This window comes from Pseudophryne corroboree, chromosome 5, assembly GCF_028390025.1.
Source record: "Pseudophryne corroboree isolate aPseCor3 chromosome 5, aPseCor3.hap2, whole genome shotgun sequence".
Classification (NCBI taxonomy): domain Eukaryota; kingdom Metazoa; phylum Chordata; class Amphibia; order Anura; family Myobatrachidae; genus Pseudophryne; species Pseudophryne corroboree.
Genome location: NC_086448.1, coordinates 704023708 through 704043772, shown reverse-complemented (window position 1 = coordinate 704043772; position 20065 = coordinate 704023708). Strand labels below are relative to the sequence as shown.

The 20065-nt window shown below is 45.9% G+C and overlaps 1 protein-coding gene across 4 annotated transcripts in view; it reads left to right on the top strand.

Annotated features, from left to right (window-relative positions):
• Positions 1–18586, top strand: part of TRPA1 (transient receptor potential cation channel subfamily A member 1) — a 227888-nt gene extending 209302 nt beyond the window's left edge. For all 4 annotated transcript variants that reach the window (XM_063923914.1, XM_063923911.1, XM_063923913.1 and 1 more), the window contains one exon: positions 15098–18586. In XM_063923914.1, coding sequence (XP_063779984.1) covers positions 15098–15302 — 205 coding nt within the window. In that variant the 3' untranslated portion in view covers positions 15303–18586. The remainder of the gene's footprint in view (positions 1–15097) is intronic.
• Positions 18587–20065: the final 1479 nt, after the last annotated feature.

Here is a 20065-nt window from a genome sequence, read left to right as displayed (position 1 = left end):
CAACTAAATAATCATGAAGTTGGCTCCATACTTCTGTCTAGTTCAACTTTCCCTCCAACTGAATGATATTGATACCACCAGTGGTGCAAGTAGAAATATTTTCTTAGTGGTACTGATAGTAAAAATGGGCATGGTCATGTGTAATGAGGGGCATGGTCACATGAAACTAGGGGAGTGGCTACATGATAATTGGGGCATGGCCACATTGTGCCACACATCGTAATGCCCCTTACACATTATGTCAAACACCGTAATGCCCATTACACATTATGCCAGACACCATAATGCTTATTACACATTATGCCACACAATGTAATGCCTATTACATATTATGCCACACACGGTTATGCCACTGACACAGTTTTACAAAAATGGTCATTATAAATTTTGCCCCAGCTGTGGGCTGGTGGTACTGCATACCACCACCATATTTCTTAATGGTACTCCGTACCACCCCGTACCACTCGACTTTCAGCACTGGATACAACTGAAGTAGACGTACACTTCTGACTACTTCTGTATGCTAAAAAAAGGATACAAATAAATCATTAAAAAAATATTTTGTCGGTCTCCACAAGTTTTAGCCAGCAGTGTCACTTTCAGGGGTCCCATTTGATTTCAGGGTAACCAGTACTGGGCTTTGCCAGCCTGGCTGGTTAAACCATACAAGGGAGGATTGCAGTGTGGGATTCTCCCACCATAACCCTATCCAGCCCCCAGACACCCCCTCTTGGGTATAGTCAAGCATGGTGCCAATAGCACAACAGCTCTTCCCCATACCTGATGCCCAGTGAGAATAAGGGTAATAGTGGATAAATAGCTAAGAAACAATTTGTCTTTGGCAAACTACAAGTCCCAGCATGGCTGTTTTCAGTCTGTGAATATGTCTAACTCACACTACACATGCGTCCCCATTGTTACCACTGGTGGACCAGAACTAATTTGGTTGCAGAGAGAGGTAATATGAGAGGGTTTTTAAATGAGTGCCCCCATATCTCTAGGTGCCAGGATGGAGGATATATAGGGATAGTCCATCCCTCCTTTTCTCTGGCATTTCTTCTTTTTGAGATATAGGGACAGTCCATCCCTCCCTTTCTCTGGCATTTCTTCTTTTTGTCAGCTATATTTTTTTTAAATGTATGTTGTTGCACGTTTGAGATTGCCCCCATGCACCCCCTTATCTGCATTTAGTAAGTAGGTACAGTTGAGTGCAGTGAAAGGGTTAATCAAATGATGAATGGAATGTAAAAAGTTTTTTCTGCTGCAGGTTACACTGGGCTCCACAGGGAATGACATTGGGGTGTAGAGTAGGATCTTGATCCGAGGCACCAACAGGCTCAAAGCTTTGACCTTCTTCCCAGAATGCTTAGCGCCACCTCCTCTACAACCCCGCCTCCGTGCACAGGAGCTCAGTTTTGTAGTTGATAACATACAGTAAGCAGGCTTACAACAGGGGGTCTTCTCCAGCTGCCTTGAGAAGAAGCTTTTTAAGAAAAATTAAGACTTCAAGGGCTGCAGCAGAGAAACTGACTGTGTTAGTTGTCAGTCAAACATCTCCTTCTGCAGCTCCATCACCTCCCCCAGCGGCGCTGTATACTCCTGCGCCCTGGTTGCCGGGTACCTACAGCGGAGGCTCCGGTTTTCTTCCAATTAGTCATACACACGACCGCTGTTCTCCTGGATCGCGTGGCCGCACTCAGGGAGGAGGTAAGTGGGTCCCCCTGGCAGGACCCACTGTAAATCGCGATCCCACGCGGTTGGTGGGAGGCGGGTCGCGCGCGCTGGCGTGGAAGCTGTGGTTGTACAGGGATGCCACTAGACCACCAGGGCAAGGGAACAGGTCATTTTCTCTCATAAACCGTTTATATAGGCCCACAGTACCCGGTGGTGAAGTCCAGCTGGGGGATAAGGCTTTGACCTGTAGTCCCTCCCTCAGCCCCAGGGTGCCATTTAGAGTAAATGTTCCCGCCCTGGAGCTGCATCTCTCTCTCTCTCCCTCACTCCCTGTCAGCGTTTGGGCGCCATTAGGACAAGCTAAGCTCATCCTGGGACTGTTTGGGCAAATCCTCCTCTGTAAAGCCGCCTGCATGTCAGCCATACTTGCTTACTTTTGAAAACAAGTTTGAGGAGATTTTAGCTGGTAGTAGAATGCACCGCACCGATGAGAGGGTGTGTCATGCTCCACCCAAAGGGCGTATCTAGCTCCACCTATGGGCGTATCTAATGCCACTAAGGGGTGTGTCCTGCAGTGGCAGGTGAAATCTAAAGTACTTAGTGCAGCCTGGTGCCCGAGGGGTTTTGTGTATGGCTGTCTCTCCAGACATGAGATTCAGACATCAGACAAATTGATGTGGCTGAGATCCGGAACACTCTGGGCCTAATTTGAAGGTGGACCTTCCCAGTGCAATCCTTTTTGTTTAGGACCCCACACACTGTATGCAAATGAAGCATTCATTTTATTTTAACAATGTATTTCTTAGCAAGAGGTCCAGAGCCCCACATTTACCTTTCTTCCTGTAACACTAAACATTTCAAAGATAATTCTTCTGCCTCTCATGCTGCCCATTCTCCTGTGACCAGTGGTGGAAGTGGAAATTTTTAAGTGAAAGTGTAGAAAAGTAAAGGCTGCATTGGAAAAGGGGGTGTGGCCTCTCAAACGGGGGCATGTCATAAGTGTACCGTACCACGCCGTATACCCATAATAGTAGGACTCCTTATACTATCTAGTACTGGTGCCCCTTTCACATTACGCCACACAGAATGAGCCAAAATTAACATTACGCCACACAGTATGAGCCAAAATTCACATTACCCCACAAAGTATGAGCCGAAATTCACATTAGGCAACACGGAATGAGCCAATATTCACATTAGGCCACACGGAATGAGCCAAAATTCACATTAAGCCACATGGACTGAGCCAAAATTCACATTAGGCCACACGGAATGAGCCAAAATTCACATTACGCCACATGGAATGAGCCAAAATTCACATTACGCCACATGGAATGAGCCAAAATTCACATTAGGCCACATGGAATGAGCCAAAATTCACATTACCCCACACAGTATTAGCCGAAATTCACATTAGGCCACACAGAATGAGCCAAAATTCACATTACGCCACAAGGAATGAGCCAACATTCACATTATGCCACATGGAATGAGCCAAAATTCACATTAGGCCACATGGAATGAGCCAAAATTCACATTACCCCACACAGTATGAGCCGAAAATTCACATTAGGCCACACGGAATGAGCCAAAATTCACATTACGCCACACGGAATGAGCCAAAATTCACATTACGCCACACGGAATGAGCCAAAATTCACATTAGGCCACACGGCATGAGCCAAAATTCACATTAAGCCACACGGAATGAGCCAAAATTCACATTACGCCACATGGAATGAGTCAAAATTCACATTAGGCCACACGGAATGTGCCAAAAATTTACATTACGTCACACAGTATGAGCCAAAAATGAGTGACAGCAGGGACAGGGAGAGTGACAGCATGAACAGTGAGAGTGACAGAGAGAGGGACAGGAAAGACACACAGTAGGGAGAGAGAAAGGCAGCAGGTTAAGATTACCTAATGGGCAGTGGTGCGGAGGAGGAGGAGGCTGTGATCGGCGGCGGTGGTACCAAGGAGGAGGCTGTGGTCAGCTGCAGCGGAAGTGTGGAGGCGGCTGTGGTCGGCGGCGATGGCTGCTGTGGCCTTTAGTGCGACTCTGGTGCCTCCCTCTGCGTCCAGTCCGCCTATCATTTCAAATCTGTTGTGGACCAGCAGCCAATCAGGAGCAGCTGCTCCTCATTGACTGCCGGTTCGAGAGTTCCAATTGGCTCTTGAACAGCTCTAAATTTGAAATGATAGCGGCGGCAGGGGTCTTCAGCGGTCAGTGCTCGAAGTGTCAGTATGCCATACCAGTGTATACCGGCCCACTTTGAGCATTGCCTGTGAATGTGTGTGCTGCTGTCAGGAGGTGGGGACACAGACTCACAGAGAGGGGCACCCAGGAATGGAGACAGCTGCTGCACAGACCAATAACCAAGGCAATGCATATAGGGATTCTGCCTACGATCTGTTTTTTTTTAGAACTAAGTATAAAGTAAAGAACCTGCCAGCATAATGTAGCAGCAATAGGAGGAGGGAAAGCACCTCTCAAAGAGGGGGCACCACAGAATATGCCCACGAGCTCCCCTCCTCAAGCCAGCTCAGCCTTACAAGTGTTATTCAGTGAGCTCCAGACTCACATTGCCGACTGACAGCTGAGCAGTGAAAGGAAGTGGGGCTTCAAGTGGGCAAATGAAAACACAGAGGGCTCAGTTGCAGGAGTTTAAAGTGAAAGACAGCAGCAGCACCATGAAGTAAGGGGGTGGGGAGGGAGGTCCACAGCTCTGCTGGGTCCCAACTCCCTAGCCCGTGTCCCTGCACTTAGTTACTCATGCCTCCACATAAATCAGGTGCCCATAGCTGTCCTCACTCAGCGGGCTGTGCACACCTGATCCACCATACACACACACACACACACACACACACACACACACACACACACACACACACACACACCTCTAACCTTTTACCCTGTAAGAGTTTCTGTGCTCCTCCCCCAGTTACTGCTGTGCTCCATTGGTGCTGTGCCTGATCCACCTGAGGCACTGCACCCCTGCCTCAGCTCTCTCATCCCCAGACCAGCTGCTGCTGGTGTCAGCTCCAGCCCGCCTCCTCTCGCTGTACAGAATACAGGGAGGAGCTTGAAGTACAGGCACAGCGCTAGAGCAGGGGAGTATGGCTTCCAGCAAAGCCACAGTAAGCCATAACTCTGCAGTGGCCAGAACCGACCGACCTCAGGAGAATGCTGACTGCACATGTGTAAGTCCGGAATGACTGGGGTAGGACCTGCACGGGCGGCGTCATGATGTGGGCGTCATGTTATTTAAATGAGAGCCACCGCGTGGTTGTGGGTATGGGCGGCCGGCATTTAAATAATGACTTCCACTTCATGATGTTGCCGTGTAGGTCCGCCCCCTGGCAATCCGGACTCGTGCATGCGCACTTTCAGGGAGTAGGATGAAAAACCGGGAGGACCCAGAGCTTTTGCGGGGCAGCGGGGGGCTCATGTTAAAAACGGGAGCCTCCCGCTAAATGCGGGAGGGTAGGCAACCCTGATGTCAGCGCTGTACATTTTACAGGACACTTAAGTATTCTACATGTCTGCTGACAGTGTTAGTTAAGAAAGAGTGCATTTAGTCAGGGTTATGTAGTACAAGTACCCTGTGATATACATCCAGTCTTTACTGTGCATTGTTATATCTATTGAGTGTATAGCTATTAGCTATACTTAGTACTACTATGTATTGCTAGTCCAGTGCAGTTTTATTGCATGTCATCATTTCTGCATTGTACATTGTGACTATGTGTGTGTGCATATAGCTGCTGTGTGACCTCCATTTCGTGTATCTCACTCAGATTGCTATCCCTATATTCTATAACCTGAGGGGGCTAAGTGCGTCAGGTTTATCATTTTAATATAGGTAGTTCACAGGGTATACTCAGTGTATATTTTTCTCTGTGATTTTTAGTCACCATATACCTCTTGAATTCCCTGTTTGTGCTGATACACTGCACAGGGGGTTCTTGACAGGTATTGTGCTGCTGGTATTGTACTGTGTTGCCTTGCATGAGCTTTTGGATGTGTCAGCTACACAGGGCAATGGTGCTGGGGCTGCAGACACATTTGAGGAAAACATAGCAGCTGAGGGTTCAGGTTCTGGGGGATACTTACCCCCAAGTGGGACTGTAGCAATGGGGGTTCAAAATGACCCACCTTGGGCTACCTTCTTCACGCTGGTAACTAGACTAACACTCCCTATGGGACCTCCTGTGCTGGTACAACCGCTTATGGTCCCCGCAGTTAACCCGCCAGGGGCAGATCAACTGTCCGCTCAGTTACAGCAATTGAACCAATCACTGACTACTCAGAAGTCTAACCCTCACCCGCCTAAGACCAAGGGGTCCTCTAAGCAGGCCATTACTTCCTCACAATCCACCAATGTCCCAGACACCTCGTCTGATGAGGATTGCATTTATACTGACCCCACAGATTCTGATCCCGACGCTTCTGATGGAAAAGCTGTTTCACAGGTGGATGTCCCTGACTTGTTGGAGGCAATCAGGCTCATTCTTCAGATTACTGATGACCCGGAGCCTGATGCTTCCCCTAAGAAATTAGACAGGTTTAAACATCAGAAAGTGGTTAAACAAGTTTTAGTTGACATACGTCAGGAGACCTGGGAAAATCCAGGAAAGAAATTAATGCCTCACAATAAGATGCTGACTCGCTACCCCCTCACTGCGAAGCTAAGTAAAAATTAGGAAACACCCCCGCCAGTGGATTCGCAGGGGGCGAGGCTGGTGGTATCCTGGGCTCTGCCTGTAACTACTGTCACGTCTCTGAAAGAACTGACGGATAAGCGTGTGGAGGGTTGTTTAAAGGCAAGTTACACCCTAACTGGTGCTGCACATAGGCCCACCATTGCAGCGACATGGGCTGCAGAGGCTTTTGAAGCAAGGGCTCAGGAGCTGGAGGCGGAGTTGCCTTCCAATGCTTCTGATCATGCTAGACAATGTCTGTCATATATTGTCACAGCGTCTCATTATATAACTTCTGATACCGTTATTTTTGCGACCAAGGCTTCTACTACATACATTTTGGCTCACCGGATTCTCTAGTTACGGACCTGGTCTGTGGATCTGGAATCTAAGAAAACCCTGGAGGTACTCCCTTTTAAGGGAGACATTCTTTTCGGAGATGAACTCTACAAGATAGTAGCTGACTTAGCTTCTGCTAAAACTGCATGTCTACCTAGTATTGCTTCTTCGGTGCTGAAGGCTAAGAGTACTCCCTTTCGCTCCTTTCGTCCTTCAGGGAAAGCAAAAGGTCAGGCGTACCCAAAACAGGTTCGCAATTCGAAACCCAATAAGCCCAAACCCAAACGGGCCTGGGCTGCCCGTAAGCCTGCTTCCAAAACTGACAAGCCTGCTGCATGACGGGGGGATACTCCCTCTGGGGGATCCCAGGGTGGGGGGCTGACTTCTAGGGTTTACCCAGGAATAGTTAAAGACCACTTCCGATGCCTGGGTACGGTAAGTTGTCACTCGAGGTTACGCTGTATCCTTCAAGAATCGTCCCACTCATCGATTTCGCCTGACAGACGTCCCTTCGAATCAGGTGAAGGCAAAAACTCTTCATTCGGTAGTACAGGTGCCTCTGGCTCAGAGAGGCAAGGGGTACTAATCACCGCTGTTCCTAGTCCCAAAACTGAATGGGTCCTCCTGGCCCATTCTCAACCTCAAGTCCTTGAACAAATATGTGAGGGTCTCCAAGTTTCGTATGGAGACTCTTCACTCTATTCTTCTGGCATTGGAACCTGGGGATTATATGGTCTCCTTGGACATACAGGATGCTTACCTGCATATTCCCATTGTAGTGTTGCATCAGCAGTACCTGAGGTTTGCGGTTGGCAACCTCCATTACCAATTTCGGGTGTTACCTTTTGGTTTGACCACGGCTCCACGAGTTTTCACCAAGGTCATGGCGGTAATGACGGCTGTGCTCCACCGTCAAGGGTCAGGATTCTGTCGTACCTGGACGACTTGTTGATCCTGGCAAATTCCCCAGAATTTCTCCTACACCATCTGGATCTGACTATCCAGTTTCTGCAAGCCCACGGGTGGCTCATCAACTCAGAGCATGGTGCACCTGGATGCATTGTTGGACATTCACAACCAGCGGTTGTTCTTGTCTCAGAAGAAAGTCCTGAAGCTTCAGGACAGATTCAATGCTTCCTATCTCGTCCGCAAGTGTTGATACATTCGGCAATGCAAGTGCTGGGTCTCATGGTGTCGGCTTTTGACATGGTGGAGCACGCTCAATTCCATTCTTGCCCTCTGCAGAAGCTGATTCTTGCCAAGTGGGACGGCCTGCCTCACCGGATCAGGTCTCAAATGATCTCCTTGTCTCCTGATGTCCGTCTGTCACTGAGCTGCTGGCTTCAGAACCAACGATTGAGCAGGGGTCGTCCCTTCTGGATCTCCAACTGGGTCCTTCTGACAACGGATGCCAGTCTAAGAGGTTGGGGCATGGTGTTGGAGCAACACTCCCTTCAGTGTCGGTGGACCAAGGAGGAGTCTCTCCTTCCGATAAACATTCTGGAACTGCGGGCGGTGTTCAATGCTCTGAATTCGGCCCAGCATTTAATACTGAACAGACCTGTTCAAGTACAGTCGGACAACGCCACCATGGTGGCGTACATCAATCATCAAGGCGGCACTCGAAGCCACATGGCAATGAGGGAAGTATCGCGGATTCTTCAGTGGGCGGAACCCCATCTGCAAGCCATATCGGCAGTGTTCATTCCGGGGGTCCTAAACTGGGAAGCGATCTTTCTCAGTCATCAGGACGTACACGCCGGAGAGTGGAACCTCCATCTAGAAGTGTTTCAACTCCTCGTGGACAGGTTGGGTCTTCCAGATGTGGACATGATGGCGTCTCAACACAATCACAAGGTTCTAGTCTTCGGAGCAAGGACAAGGGATCTTCAAGCAGCATTTGTGTATGCACTGGCAATTCCATGGAACTTTCGGCTGCCATACGTGTTCCTTCCGGTGTCTCTAATGCTCAGAGTAATAAGGAAGTTCAAGCAAGAAGGAGGAATCCTACTTCTGATCGCTACCGCGTGACCCAGACGTCATTGGTTCTCAGACCTTCAGGATCTCTCGATAGAGAGTCCTCTTCTGCTTCCACAGCGCCCAGATCTCCTCGTTCAGGGCCCCTGTGTATATCAGGATTTTGCCCGATTGGCTTTGATGGCGTGGCTCTTGAAGCTTCTGTCTTAAGGGCCAAAGGATTTTCTGAGGTGGCCATTCAAACCATGTTGAAGGCCCGGAAACCGGCTTCTGCTCGGATTTACCATAGGGTCTGGAATTCTTACTTTGCTTGGTGCGCATCTAACAATCATGACGCTTACAAGTTTAGTACGACCAAACTTTTGGCCTTTCTACAACAGGGCCTGGACTTGGCCTTTGTCTGGCCTCCATCAAGGTTCATATTTCTGCCTTGTCGGTTTGGTTCCAGAGAAAAATTGTGACTTTACCTGATGTACATACGTTCACTCAGGGTGTGTTGCGGATTCAGCCTCCCTGTATCCCGCCTGTGGCCCTTTGGGACTTGGTGGTTTTGGAGGCATTGCAAGGGTCTCCGTTTGAGCCTCTTGAATCAGCAGACCTTAAGTGTCTTTCTCTTAAGGTATTGTTTCTGTTGGCTATTGCCTCTGCTAGAAGGGTGTCGGATCTGGGTGCCTTGTCTTGTAGGTCACCATATCTGATTTTTCACCGTGATCGGGCGGTTCTTAGAACACGTCCCGGGTATTTACCTAAGGTGGTGTCTTCTTTCCACCTTAATCAGGAGATTGTGGTTCCGGCCTTTGCATCTTCTGAATTGTCTTCCAAAGAGCGGTCTTTGGATGTGGTACGGGCTCTCCATATCTACGTGAAGAGAACTGCCTCCATCGGGAAGTCGGTTTCTCTCTTTGTTCTGTTTCGTTTTCACAAACGTGGCTGGCCTGCTCACAAGCAGACCCTGGCCAGAATGGTGATTGCAAATGCTTATGTACTGGCTGGCCTTCCAGCTCCTGCTACCATAAAGGCCCATTCTACTCGTCGGTTGGACCTTCTTGGGTGACCTGCCGTGGTGCGACCTTTGAACAATTGTACAAGGCGGCTACGTGGTCCTCAGTGACACGTTAATAAGGTTCTATGCATTTGATACTTCCGCCTCCCAGGATTCTTCCTTTGGACGCCGGGTTCTTGTGCCCGCTACAGTGCGTCCCCTCCCATAAGGAACTGCTTTAGAACATCCCCAATGTAATTCCTTGTGGAGCCCAGTGTACCTTGCAGCAGAAAACGAAATTTATGGTAAGATCTTACCATTGTTAAATCTCTTTCTGCGAGGTACACTGGGCTCCACAGGGCGCCCACCCTGATGCACTTAGCTTCTTTGGGTTGGTATGGCATTAGCTGCTGACACTTTCTCCTGTTGTGAGAATGTGGTGTATGTGCTACTAACAGTTGTCGTCTCTTTTGACTGCTACTGCATTGGACTGGTTAACAAAAACTGAGCTCCTGTGCACGGAGGCGGCGCTAGGCATTCTGGGAAGATGGTCAAAGGTTTGAGCCTGTTGGTGCCTTGGATCAAAATCCTACTCTACACCCCAATGTCATTCCCTGTGGAGCCCAGTGTACCTTGCAGAAAGAGATTTAACAACAGTAAGTTCTTACCATAAATCTTGTTTTTTCAATGAAACTGAAAATTGTATGTGTCTAATTTTTTTACTTTCTTAATATATTTGTCAGGGCCTTGGTAGGAGGTGCCCTAGTGCTTTTTTGCATACTGTATGGTTGGAAGCCTCTGGGTTAGGTGGAGTGGTATGCTGAGGTTTTTTGCACCACGTCTATCGAGGCACCAGCCTGGAGCTTTTTTTTGCACTATGAGAGCAGGGACGGCCCTGGAATAGGCAGCCTAGTCGCTTGCCCATGGCAACCTAGCCTCCATGGGGCACCAGTGGGTATGGGGATTGTCCAGGGAGCCGCTGCACTAGCTTTATTGCTCTGGTGGCAACTGGTGCAATAAAGTTTTCTTTTACTATTACGGTGCATTCCACCCCACTGAGCAGACCAGAGGAGCTGCGGGGGGCAGCCAGAAGACAGTAGGTAAGTGTGGGGCTGGATAAACACTGTATAAGATGGGGCATGGGGAGACACTGTGTGCTGGGGCTGGGGAGACACTAGACCTAATTGAGATTCCAAAGGATCTGAGTCGCATATCGCAAAGTACCGATGTTTGGTACTTTGCGCATGCACCAGACCCGTACTGAGCATGTACAGTACGAGTTCTGCATTGTTAAACACACTATGGCTGCAGACTTCAATAGATTGACAGTCTGGAGCCATTTGGGGCAGGGAGGGGGTGGTGATGGCCTCTGCTTTCCAAAATGGAGGTGTTTTAGGGGAGTGTCGAGGCCAGGAACACTGTCGGAAAATGAAGATTTCCTGGCCTCTTGGTAAGAGCTACAGCAGCCAGCATGCGTGATCCTAAGAGTCACGCAGCCAACCGATAGCATGGGATCACCTGTGACACTATGTCCTAAGGTGCAACATGGATCCATAGCCAGATTAAGGGAGGGCTGTAGGGCATACTGTACCCTGGGCCCCCCTTTGTCAGGGCCCCCCCCCCCCCGGCCAGAGAACACTGACATTACTAGCTTTCCCTCTTAAGCAGCAGCAATTCCAGCAGCCAGAATGCGAGCAGGACAGTTTGATGTGCAGGCAGAGACACAGGAATATCATGTTTCATGAGCAACCTGCCTGGGTGTAAACTGTTATGCAACTAAACCATTTGGGTCTAGAGACAGAGAAACACACACACATTCCTCCTGAATTCTGTCCCAGTGTGTAAGTAGTATAGAGGCTGTTGCTTTTCTTGCAAGTGACAAGATAAATTAATTTATTTTTCTATGTGTTTTTTAAGGATAAGTTGTCTTTGTTCCACTAAAAGAAAAGTTTATAAAATAGTTGTCTTTCAATTAGGTGGAGCTATAAACAGTACCCAGGCATTATTAAATTATTAGTTAAAACTAATACCTGTATACACTATTGGTTTAAATTTAATATACACAATCTATACCTCCCACCATGACCCATTGCAGGGGGTATATTTACTAAGCTCCCGATTTTGACCGATTTGGTGTTTTTTCATAAAAGTGTCATCTCGGGAATTTACTAAACTGAAATCTCGGCAGTGATGAGGGCATTCGTATTTTTTTGGAAGTCAAAGAAAAAAAATACGAATGAATACACCATCGGTCAAATACGCCTGTTATTTTATACAACTCGGTAATTTACTAAAACTTCAAATTCACAATCACTGCCGGCAATAGCCAAACACTACCGTGAAAAAATACAAATCGTAAAAAAAAAAAAAAATTTTCAAATAGACCTGCTTTTTTTTTTACCATGTTCTGATAGGCATGCACGGATCTGTGAGGTTAAGTGGGGTCACTCTTGTGGTTGGCCCCACTTAACCTCGTTCCCGCCATTGGATATAATGTAGCGCCTCTGCGCTACATTGTATCTACAGTGCGCAGCCTGACTGACAGTTCAGACGCGCACAGCCAATCAGGAGAGTGCCATGATGTGGCGCTCCCTGATTGGCTGACGGGACCCTCTTTGACAACAGTCACGGGGGGTCCCGCCAGTCGGGGAAAGGGGATCCATGTGTAAACATGGATCCCCTTTCAGTGCGTGGTTCGGGTATTCCGTTTTTTTATTTTACCAAGTCCCTGGATTACAAACTTAAAGAAGAGGACCGATCTACACAGGATTGTTTGTGAGTATAATTTTTATTTACAGGTACCCCGTGGATTCTACTGGAGAAGAGGACCGACTGCTTCGTGTCAACATAGGTAAGTATGTATGTATGTAAGTGTGCATGTATGTTTAATAAAATTGTACTATCACGTTGTGTGTTTTGTTTTTATTTGGATTTTTTTTGTAGTAGAACTACAGGTACCAGTGGGCTCGTTTTTTCCTCGCATGCTGGTATTTGTGGTTCTCCAAGTACTAGCTTGTGGTGGAGGCTTGCTGGGACTTGTAGTTCTGCTACAAAAAACAATATTCTTTTTTTTTAAACAAAAGGCTATCAGCCTCCCATCCGCCGTCCTTGGATGGGGGGACAGCCTTGGGCTTCACCCCTGACCCTTGGGTGGCTGGAGGGAGGGGACCCCTTGATTTAAGGGGTCCCCACTACCCCAGGGTACCCCGGCCAGGGGTGACTAGTTGGTGATTTAATGCCAGGGCCGCAAGGACCAATATAAAAGTGTCCCCTGGCTGCGGCATTATCTCTCTGACTTGTGGAGCCCGGTGCTGGTGTTAAAAATATGGGGAACCCCTACGCTTTTTGTCCCCTGTATTTTTTGCACCAGGACCAGGCGCAGAGCCCGGTGCTGGTTGTTAAAATATGGGGGAACCCCTGTCAATTTTTTCCCGTATTTTTACAACCAGGACCGGCTCAAAGAGCCCGAGGCTGGTTATGCTAAGGAGGGGGGACCCCACGCAATTTTTTTTCCAGATTTTTTACACTTTATACACTACTTTTAAGGTACACAATGAAGCCCTGCACAGATCTCACAGATCCGGCCGAGATTCATTGTGTTAAGTTCGGCAGTGTTTTACTAATCACTCCTGTAAAACACTGGCCGAAATTACGAATGACATCGACATCGGTAAACACGAAAATGCAGAATACGACTGTTTAGTAAATGAGGCGTAAAAAATAAAAAAAGTTGCAAAATCACACTTTCGATGTCATTCGTATTTAATCTCCCTCCAAATCCGGACAATTATGAATCTTAGTAAATATACCCCCAGGAGGGACAAAATGTTCTCTACCTGGACTTCTTCTTAATTTATGATTGCAATCACCTGTGTTGAAATACCTTTCTTATCAATTAAATATTTCAACACAGGTGACGGCAATCATATATTAAGTGGGAAGTCCAGGTATAGAGCATTTTGTCCCTCCTGGAATGGGACATGTTGGGAGGTATGCACAATCTAATATACATTCCCCACCTTACACCGGGGCCCCCCTGTCTTAAGTGCCCCGGGCACCCCCAAGGCTTAATCCGGCCCTGCATGGATCACCGATGAAAGCAGCAGGTGTCTACTTATATCAGATTCCTCTTGTTGCATTACCGTATCTGTGCATCATTGCTGCTTCCAAGTGTGCCGCAGCAATGGCACCTCCGTCCACATCTGAATTAGATCCACTATGTGCCTGGGCTAGGGATATACTATGGCCCTGATTCTGTTGTGGCATAACTTTAGGGCCTGTTTACTAACTAAGGAGAGAAATGGGAATAAACGTAAATGCAGAGAAAATCCCTGTACATGACGCTTCTCGATATGTACTAAAGTGATTTTCTCAGTCTGCAGCCTGCCAGCACTGGGTGCAGGCTATAATATCATCGCTGCACCTGGGTCATCTAGGCAGAACTAAGTGATTCAGGTGTTACTTCTCCAGCGCTGACATTGTCTCCTCTTGCTGGTGTTATCTGCTTCTCCTCACTGGAGAAGCAGGAAGTAAACTCTTGTTTATTTGCTGGATGCCAATAAAGTTTGTTGAAAAAAAAACTACTGCAGCTGCACACCAGAAGACAGCAGGAGGAGTCACACACACAGGGGCCAGGGATGGGGCTGTCAGCGTGCAAAGGTATCTAAGCTGTTACCGCTGAGGGAGTTACAGTACTTGTTTTTTTTTTTTTTTGCTTTACTTCCAAATCAGAATCAGGCCTTGTGTGGTGCGGCTGACTCCACACTTGTGGTCTCCAAGTTATAGTGGAGACTAAGCCAGACTGTCTAGCATGCTTCCCGTTTATTTAATGACATTTGTTTATTTTTCATACTATGCACTGTGCAAGGCTGGGGCTGAAAGGGACCTGCTTGGCCGGGAGGGGGGTTCTGTGTGTACAGTGACACATGGGATTTCAATGGAACACAGTGCATTGAAATGTATGTGATCACACTGAAATCCTGCCGTCCTATCATCTGGCCCAACAACAGCATGCTGCATTGGATCCGGCGGCGGCGGGACTGCCGCATGTGCAGTCTCCATGCGGCAAAGCGGGTCCTGCTGAACGGGACCCTCTTGACCGCTATGTGTGGCCCCCAGCCTAAGGAAAATGTTTTGTCTCATTAGAAGAATCCTGATCTCAATTTGTCAGCCCTGAATTGGTGCAGAACTCAAGTCCTTTTCTGCCATGTAAACAACCCTGTAATACACCTGCAAATTTAACCACTCTACTCCTTTATACCTTTTAGCAAACTAAGGCTCTCGGCTGGTTCAAAGCCGCATTTGCATTACCAAACTGCGATATATATTTTATAAACAACCTCCATTGTTTTAAAATGAGTCCTCATAACCTAAAATATAAACCATAACCTTTGTTACATCTTTATATCTGTATACCATTAGGCTGAAGGATCTGTCCACAATTATGCAAAAGCAACATGAACTTATCAAACTGATCATTCAGAAAATGGAAATTGTAAATGAGGCAGAAGATGAAGACAATCAGGATCTATTTAAACACAACAAACCAAAGAAATCGATGGAACAAAAAGAAAGCAAATGGGAATGTGTAGTGAAAGCCATGAAGTGCAAAAATGGAAGTGAATGACATAGTATACATTTGCATGCGGAAACAAAGATAAATGGCAGTTGGCATCCTACGTCTCGAATTGCGTTGTGTACTTCTCAGTAGGGCTAATATGTTTGAACATGATCTATAGAAGACCTTTTTGGATTGTGCCCATTAGAGTTGTTTTCTTTTAAGATTTGTAGGAGGATAGCATAGAGAACTGAATATCAGATTCATTCTTAAATGGTACTTATTTTGCTATTTAAAGAAAAAATCCTCTATGTGGGATTTCTGCTTTAAGATCTTATTTCTCCAAATCCAAATTTACTGTGGATTTAAAAAAAAGTTTTAATAATAATTTTAAGAACAATTTGCATTGATATACTTTTGGTAAATGTGCAATATATATTTTGTCTTTTGGAAATCGTGTGTAGAACATTTTAATGTAAAATTCAATAATATTGTAGAACTGTATGTATACATTAGATGTTATAGATCTGGAATATAAATGGTTGACTTACGTTAATTACATTTGTATGTTTGTATGTATTCATTAGACTTTCATGCTCATTGTAAAAGCAATTTTCATATTTGATAGTTGGAGGTGAGCAACACCTGCCAGTACTCCATGCTTGTACACATGGGTGAGAGTTTCCCTTCCCTCAGACCAGGATTCCTCCTGTTATTCTGATGTTACTTTCCAGAAATGACCACAACAGCTTCCTAACAGGGGCTGCCGTTAAAGCTACATTACTGTATTACTGTATTGGAAAAAGAAACACAGCTCCATAAGGGACCCACCCATATCAGTATATTATTCTGGGATGTAGGTGGTGTGAATAACCCTTTAAAACAATATCATACCTATGCCAACTCTTCCAATTCTTCTCAGTGAAACTTCTGTAAGGTGTCTACTTAAGAAGCCGCTGTTGAACTTCAGTCTGAGGCACTAGTGTAACTTTTTTGCCAAGGACAACACATGTGTTTTATTTTTCTGTATCATTTATTTTTTTAAATAATGTAGACAATAGTTTTCCTTTGAACATAAAAAAATTCTTGTAGTACAAGTAGCTGTTATCTTGTTCTGAGTATTACTCAAATTGTATCATTTTATTAATAATTTAATACGTATTTTTAAATTACCTATACACAGGTTCATTACGTAGACAATAGTTTTCCTTTGAACATAAAAAATTATTCTTGTAGTACAAGTAGCTGTTATCTTGTTCTGAGTATTACTCAAAGTTTATCATTTTATTAATAATTTAATATGTATTTTTTAAATTACCTATACACAGGTTCATTACGTACATTGAAAAAAGGCCCTTATCCATACCGAAAACCTCAAAATTATGAAAAATTCAGGAACAATATTACTGTAATTTAACTATCCTAAAATAATATTGTTTAAGCACTGTAGAAGTGTACTTGCCTTTCCTTGAATGTCTGAAGAGTTTGGTTTTCTAGGAAATAATTTAGAAGTTGTTCAATTCAAATTTTCTGGGTTTGTGAAAGTCAGTTTCATATCCCGAGTTATAGACATGAACCATTTACTAAACAAATTGAAAACTATCATGTGATTGGTCATTATGGGCAGTAAATGTGTTCCTGTTTACAAACAGCATTCAGCATATGCATTACTAAAGCTTTCTCTTAGCTCTGCACCGTCCACTTTGATAGATGTAATCACGGCAGCTTCTCATCAACATAAATAGACAAAGTTATCTTTTACATTTGGGCAGACTATTTGTCTCATATTGATAAACAGGATCATGCAGAGCAGATAGTGCTCGTCTAATTTATAGACATGTCTGAAAACATTCTAGTGTCAGGTCCATTTGCCAATATGTATCATACTTGCCGACTTTTAGGCTGCTCTCTCCGGGAGAGAGCAGCCAGGTCGGCTCAGCAGGGGGGCGGGCAGTGACGTAATGTGCAGAGGGGGGCAGGCCAGAGGTGGGACGGGGGCATGGCAGAGGCAGGATGGGGGCGTGGCTGCGTGATCGCGTCATGTAAGTTACACCCCCCGCTGTGTAATGCCGCTATTACTGCCATTATACAGCAAGGGGCGTGGCTATGATGACTCGATTCAACAAGAATCACGTCATCGCCTGCCCAGACCACCCACTTTCCTCGCTAAGTAGACAGCCGGGCAGAGGGGACCCCTGAAATCGGGAGACTTGCCTGCTCTTCCGGGGGGGCCGGGAGGGTCACCCGATTTTCGTGAGCCTCCCGGCCATTCCGGGAGAGTAGGCTAGTATGATATGTATATGACCAGTCTTATGTGTTTTGTCCCTGATTTCCAGGCATAGTACAGTATATGCCTTTAAACATTTTTTGTCCCCGGATATGTCCTTTTTGTTTTGAAATATATTTTTTATTGATTATAAAAAAGAACATACAACAAACAGCAGACAAAAGTCCAGAAACAACAGAAACACAGCAAATAAGAGCTGGTATACATATACAGAAATAAGTATAATGGGTTATAGCTGAGGACATAGCATGGACTCAACAGTGTGCAGAAGAAGAAAAAAAGCAGAAGAAAAAAATGAGGGAGGATATGTCCTATTTTTCAATAATGATTTATGGTGGGTACACACTGACAGATATATTGCCAATTCCATTGACCTGGCAACATATCTGTAGTGCATCGGTGGGTGTGTATAGACGATATGCCTGTGAACAGTGTCGTTCACAGGCATATCGTGTCGTGACTGCAGCACAGCCGATGTCTGATATATACTGTATGGCTGTGTAGACTTACACTTGCTGCAGGGCCCGCTGGTGAATAACATCTTAGGGCCCATGTGACCTCTATTTATGTTCTCCTTCTCCCCTTATACACTTAAAAACTCCCCAGAGCATAGCTGTTACTGATTTTCCCAGCAGCCCCAATGTGAGGATGTCGCAAACATTATTTCTGCCCTCTGGCCATCTCATGCCTTTTCCACCACAGATTAGCACTAATTAATACAGTGCATATTATTTACAGCAGCCGTGGTCAGTTGCTTATGTCTGTTTCAGGTAATAAAGTAGACATATATGTCAGACTTATTATGTCACATACTGTATAGCAGTTAATGCTGTGTAATGACTAAATTGATACATTTTGCTAATCTAAACCAGGGGTGGGCAATAAGTGGCCCTCCAGCTGCTGTGCCACCCTTGGTCTAAAGTATACTTGGTTATGTTGTTTCTTTCCATAACTGCAGCTACAGTACATCAATGTTAGGCAGCTGATGTAAGTTCATGTATATACAAAATCAAGGTATTGTGAAAAGTTATGTTAAAAGTAAATAAAAAGTCTGATTTGGCACAAATTGGTTTCCTCTGTGTCTTTATAAAACTGATTTGTGGAGGAGCTGTATCAAGATTTTGAGCAGAGTAAATACACTAGAGCGATAATGCCCGATTTCAGCCCAGTTCGGACATTCGGCCCGATATATCGGATGAAATCGGGCATTTTGGAGGTGTCTCCGGGCTGATCCGATTCGATGCGCGTTTCCGTGAGCTTTGGATCGGATCCTCCAGATTGAATGTGCTGCACATTCCATCAGGTCTGACCTGGGGGCATGGCTGGGATCGGCCAGGATACATCAGATGCAAAAGGGCAGCATCCAATGTATCTTGGCCGAATCTGCCCCCCCCCCCGCCCCCCCGATAGGCTGCCGGGTTGATCGCCTGCGATCGTCTCCGACATGAGGTCGGACAAGTGTACGGGGCCCTTAAGAGGAGAATTTGGCCTCTAACGTCATTTCAAACACTAAGCTAGATTAATGACAGTTATAAACTGTTGGTGGGGGTAAGTTGGGAGAGTCTGTGAACACCCGCTGCTCTGCTCTGCTCAGCAGCGGGTGATCCCTGAATAGATGCCATTCGCATGTGCATGGTATCTATTCAGTGCAGGGAGGTGAGCCAGGGGCTGCCCAGATGCTTGTGGAGTGCTGGGCACAGGTTCAAAATGCTCAATACAGGGTAATGCCGCGAGGCCATGTCCACTTAACCGAAGTCACACCTCCTTCAACTCAAGGTCATGCCCCCTTTTAGGGTCATGCTCAATGATCCCGATCCAGGGACACAAGAAGTTGGGAGGTATGACACACTGAAGGTAATTGTGGGAATCAAATCTGTAATCTTAGTGCTTGGAGGCAGTAATGCTAGCCATTACACCGTCTGTATATACAATTTGATCATTTACCCAATCTCTAGTTTTACATGACACTGGAAAGGTACATAACACAACTGGCTACAAGGGCATAAGGAGGGGTGTGCAACTGCCACCACCCAAGACTGAGGGTGAGGCACTGTTGCTACCCCGGAAGCGCCCTTTTCCAGTACGTTTTTTTCCCTAGACACATATACAAATTAAATTAAATACAATCATCTGTTGCTTTCCCTATAAAAATCAAAAGGGAATCTTCTTTCGTTCAGTAGTACAATTAGAAATGCAAATTTAGTAATGTGGATAGACAGCCATGCTTTATATAATACAGCTAAATGTACATGGACAGCCATGACTTTATGTAATACAGCTCTAGTAACCGAAGTACTATCAGTACAATATACACCAGTGATGGCTAACCTTGACACTCCAACTGTTGTTGAACTACACATCCCAGCATGCCTTGCATCAGTTTTAGCATGGCCAAATAGCAAAACTGTAGCAGGGCATGATGGGATGTGTAGTTCAACAACAGCTGGAGTGTCAAGGTTAGCCATCACTGATATACACTATCTGTCAATCAGAAGTGTAATGCTGATAATCATCATTGTTTCTGCACCTCATTCTAAAATCATCT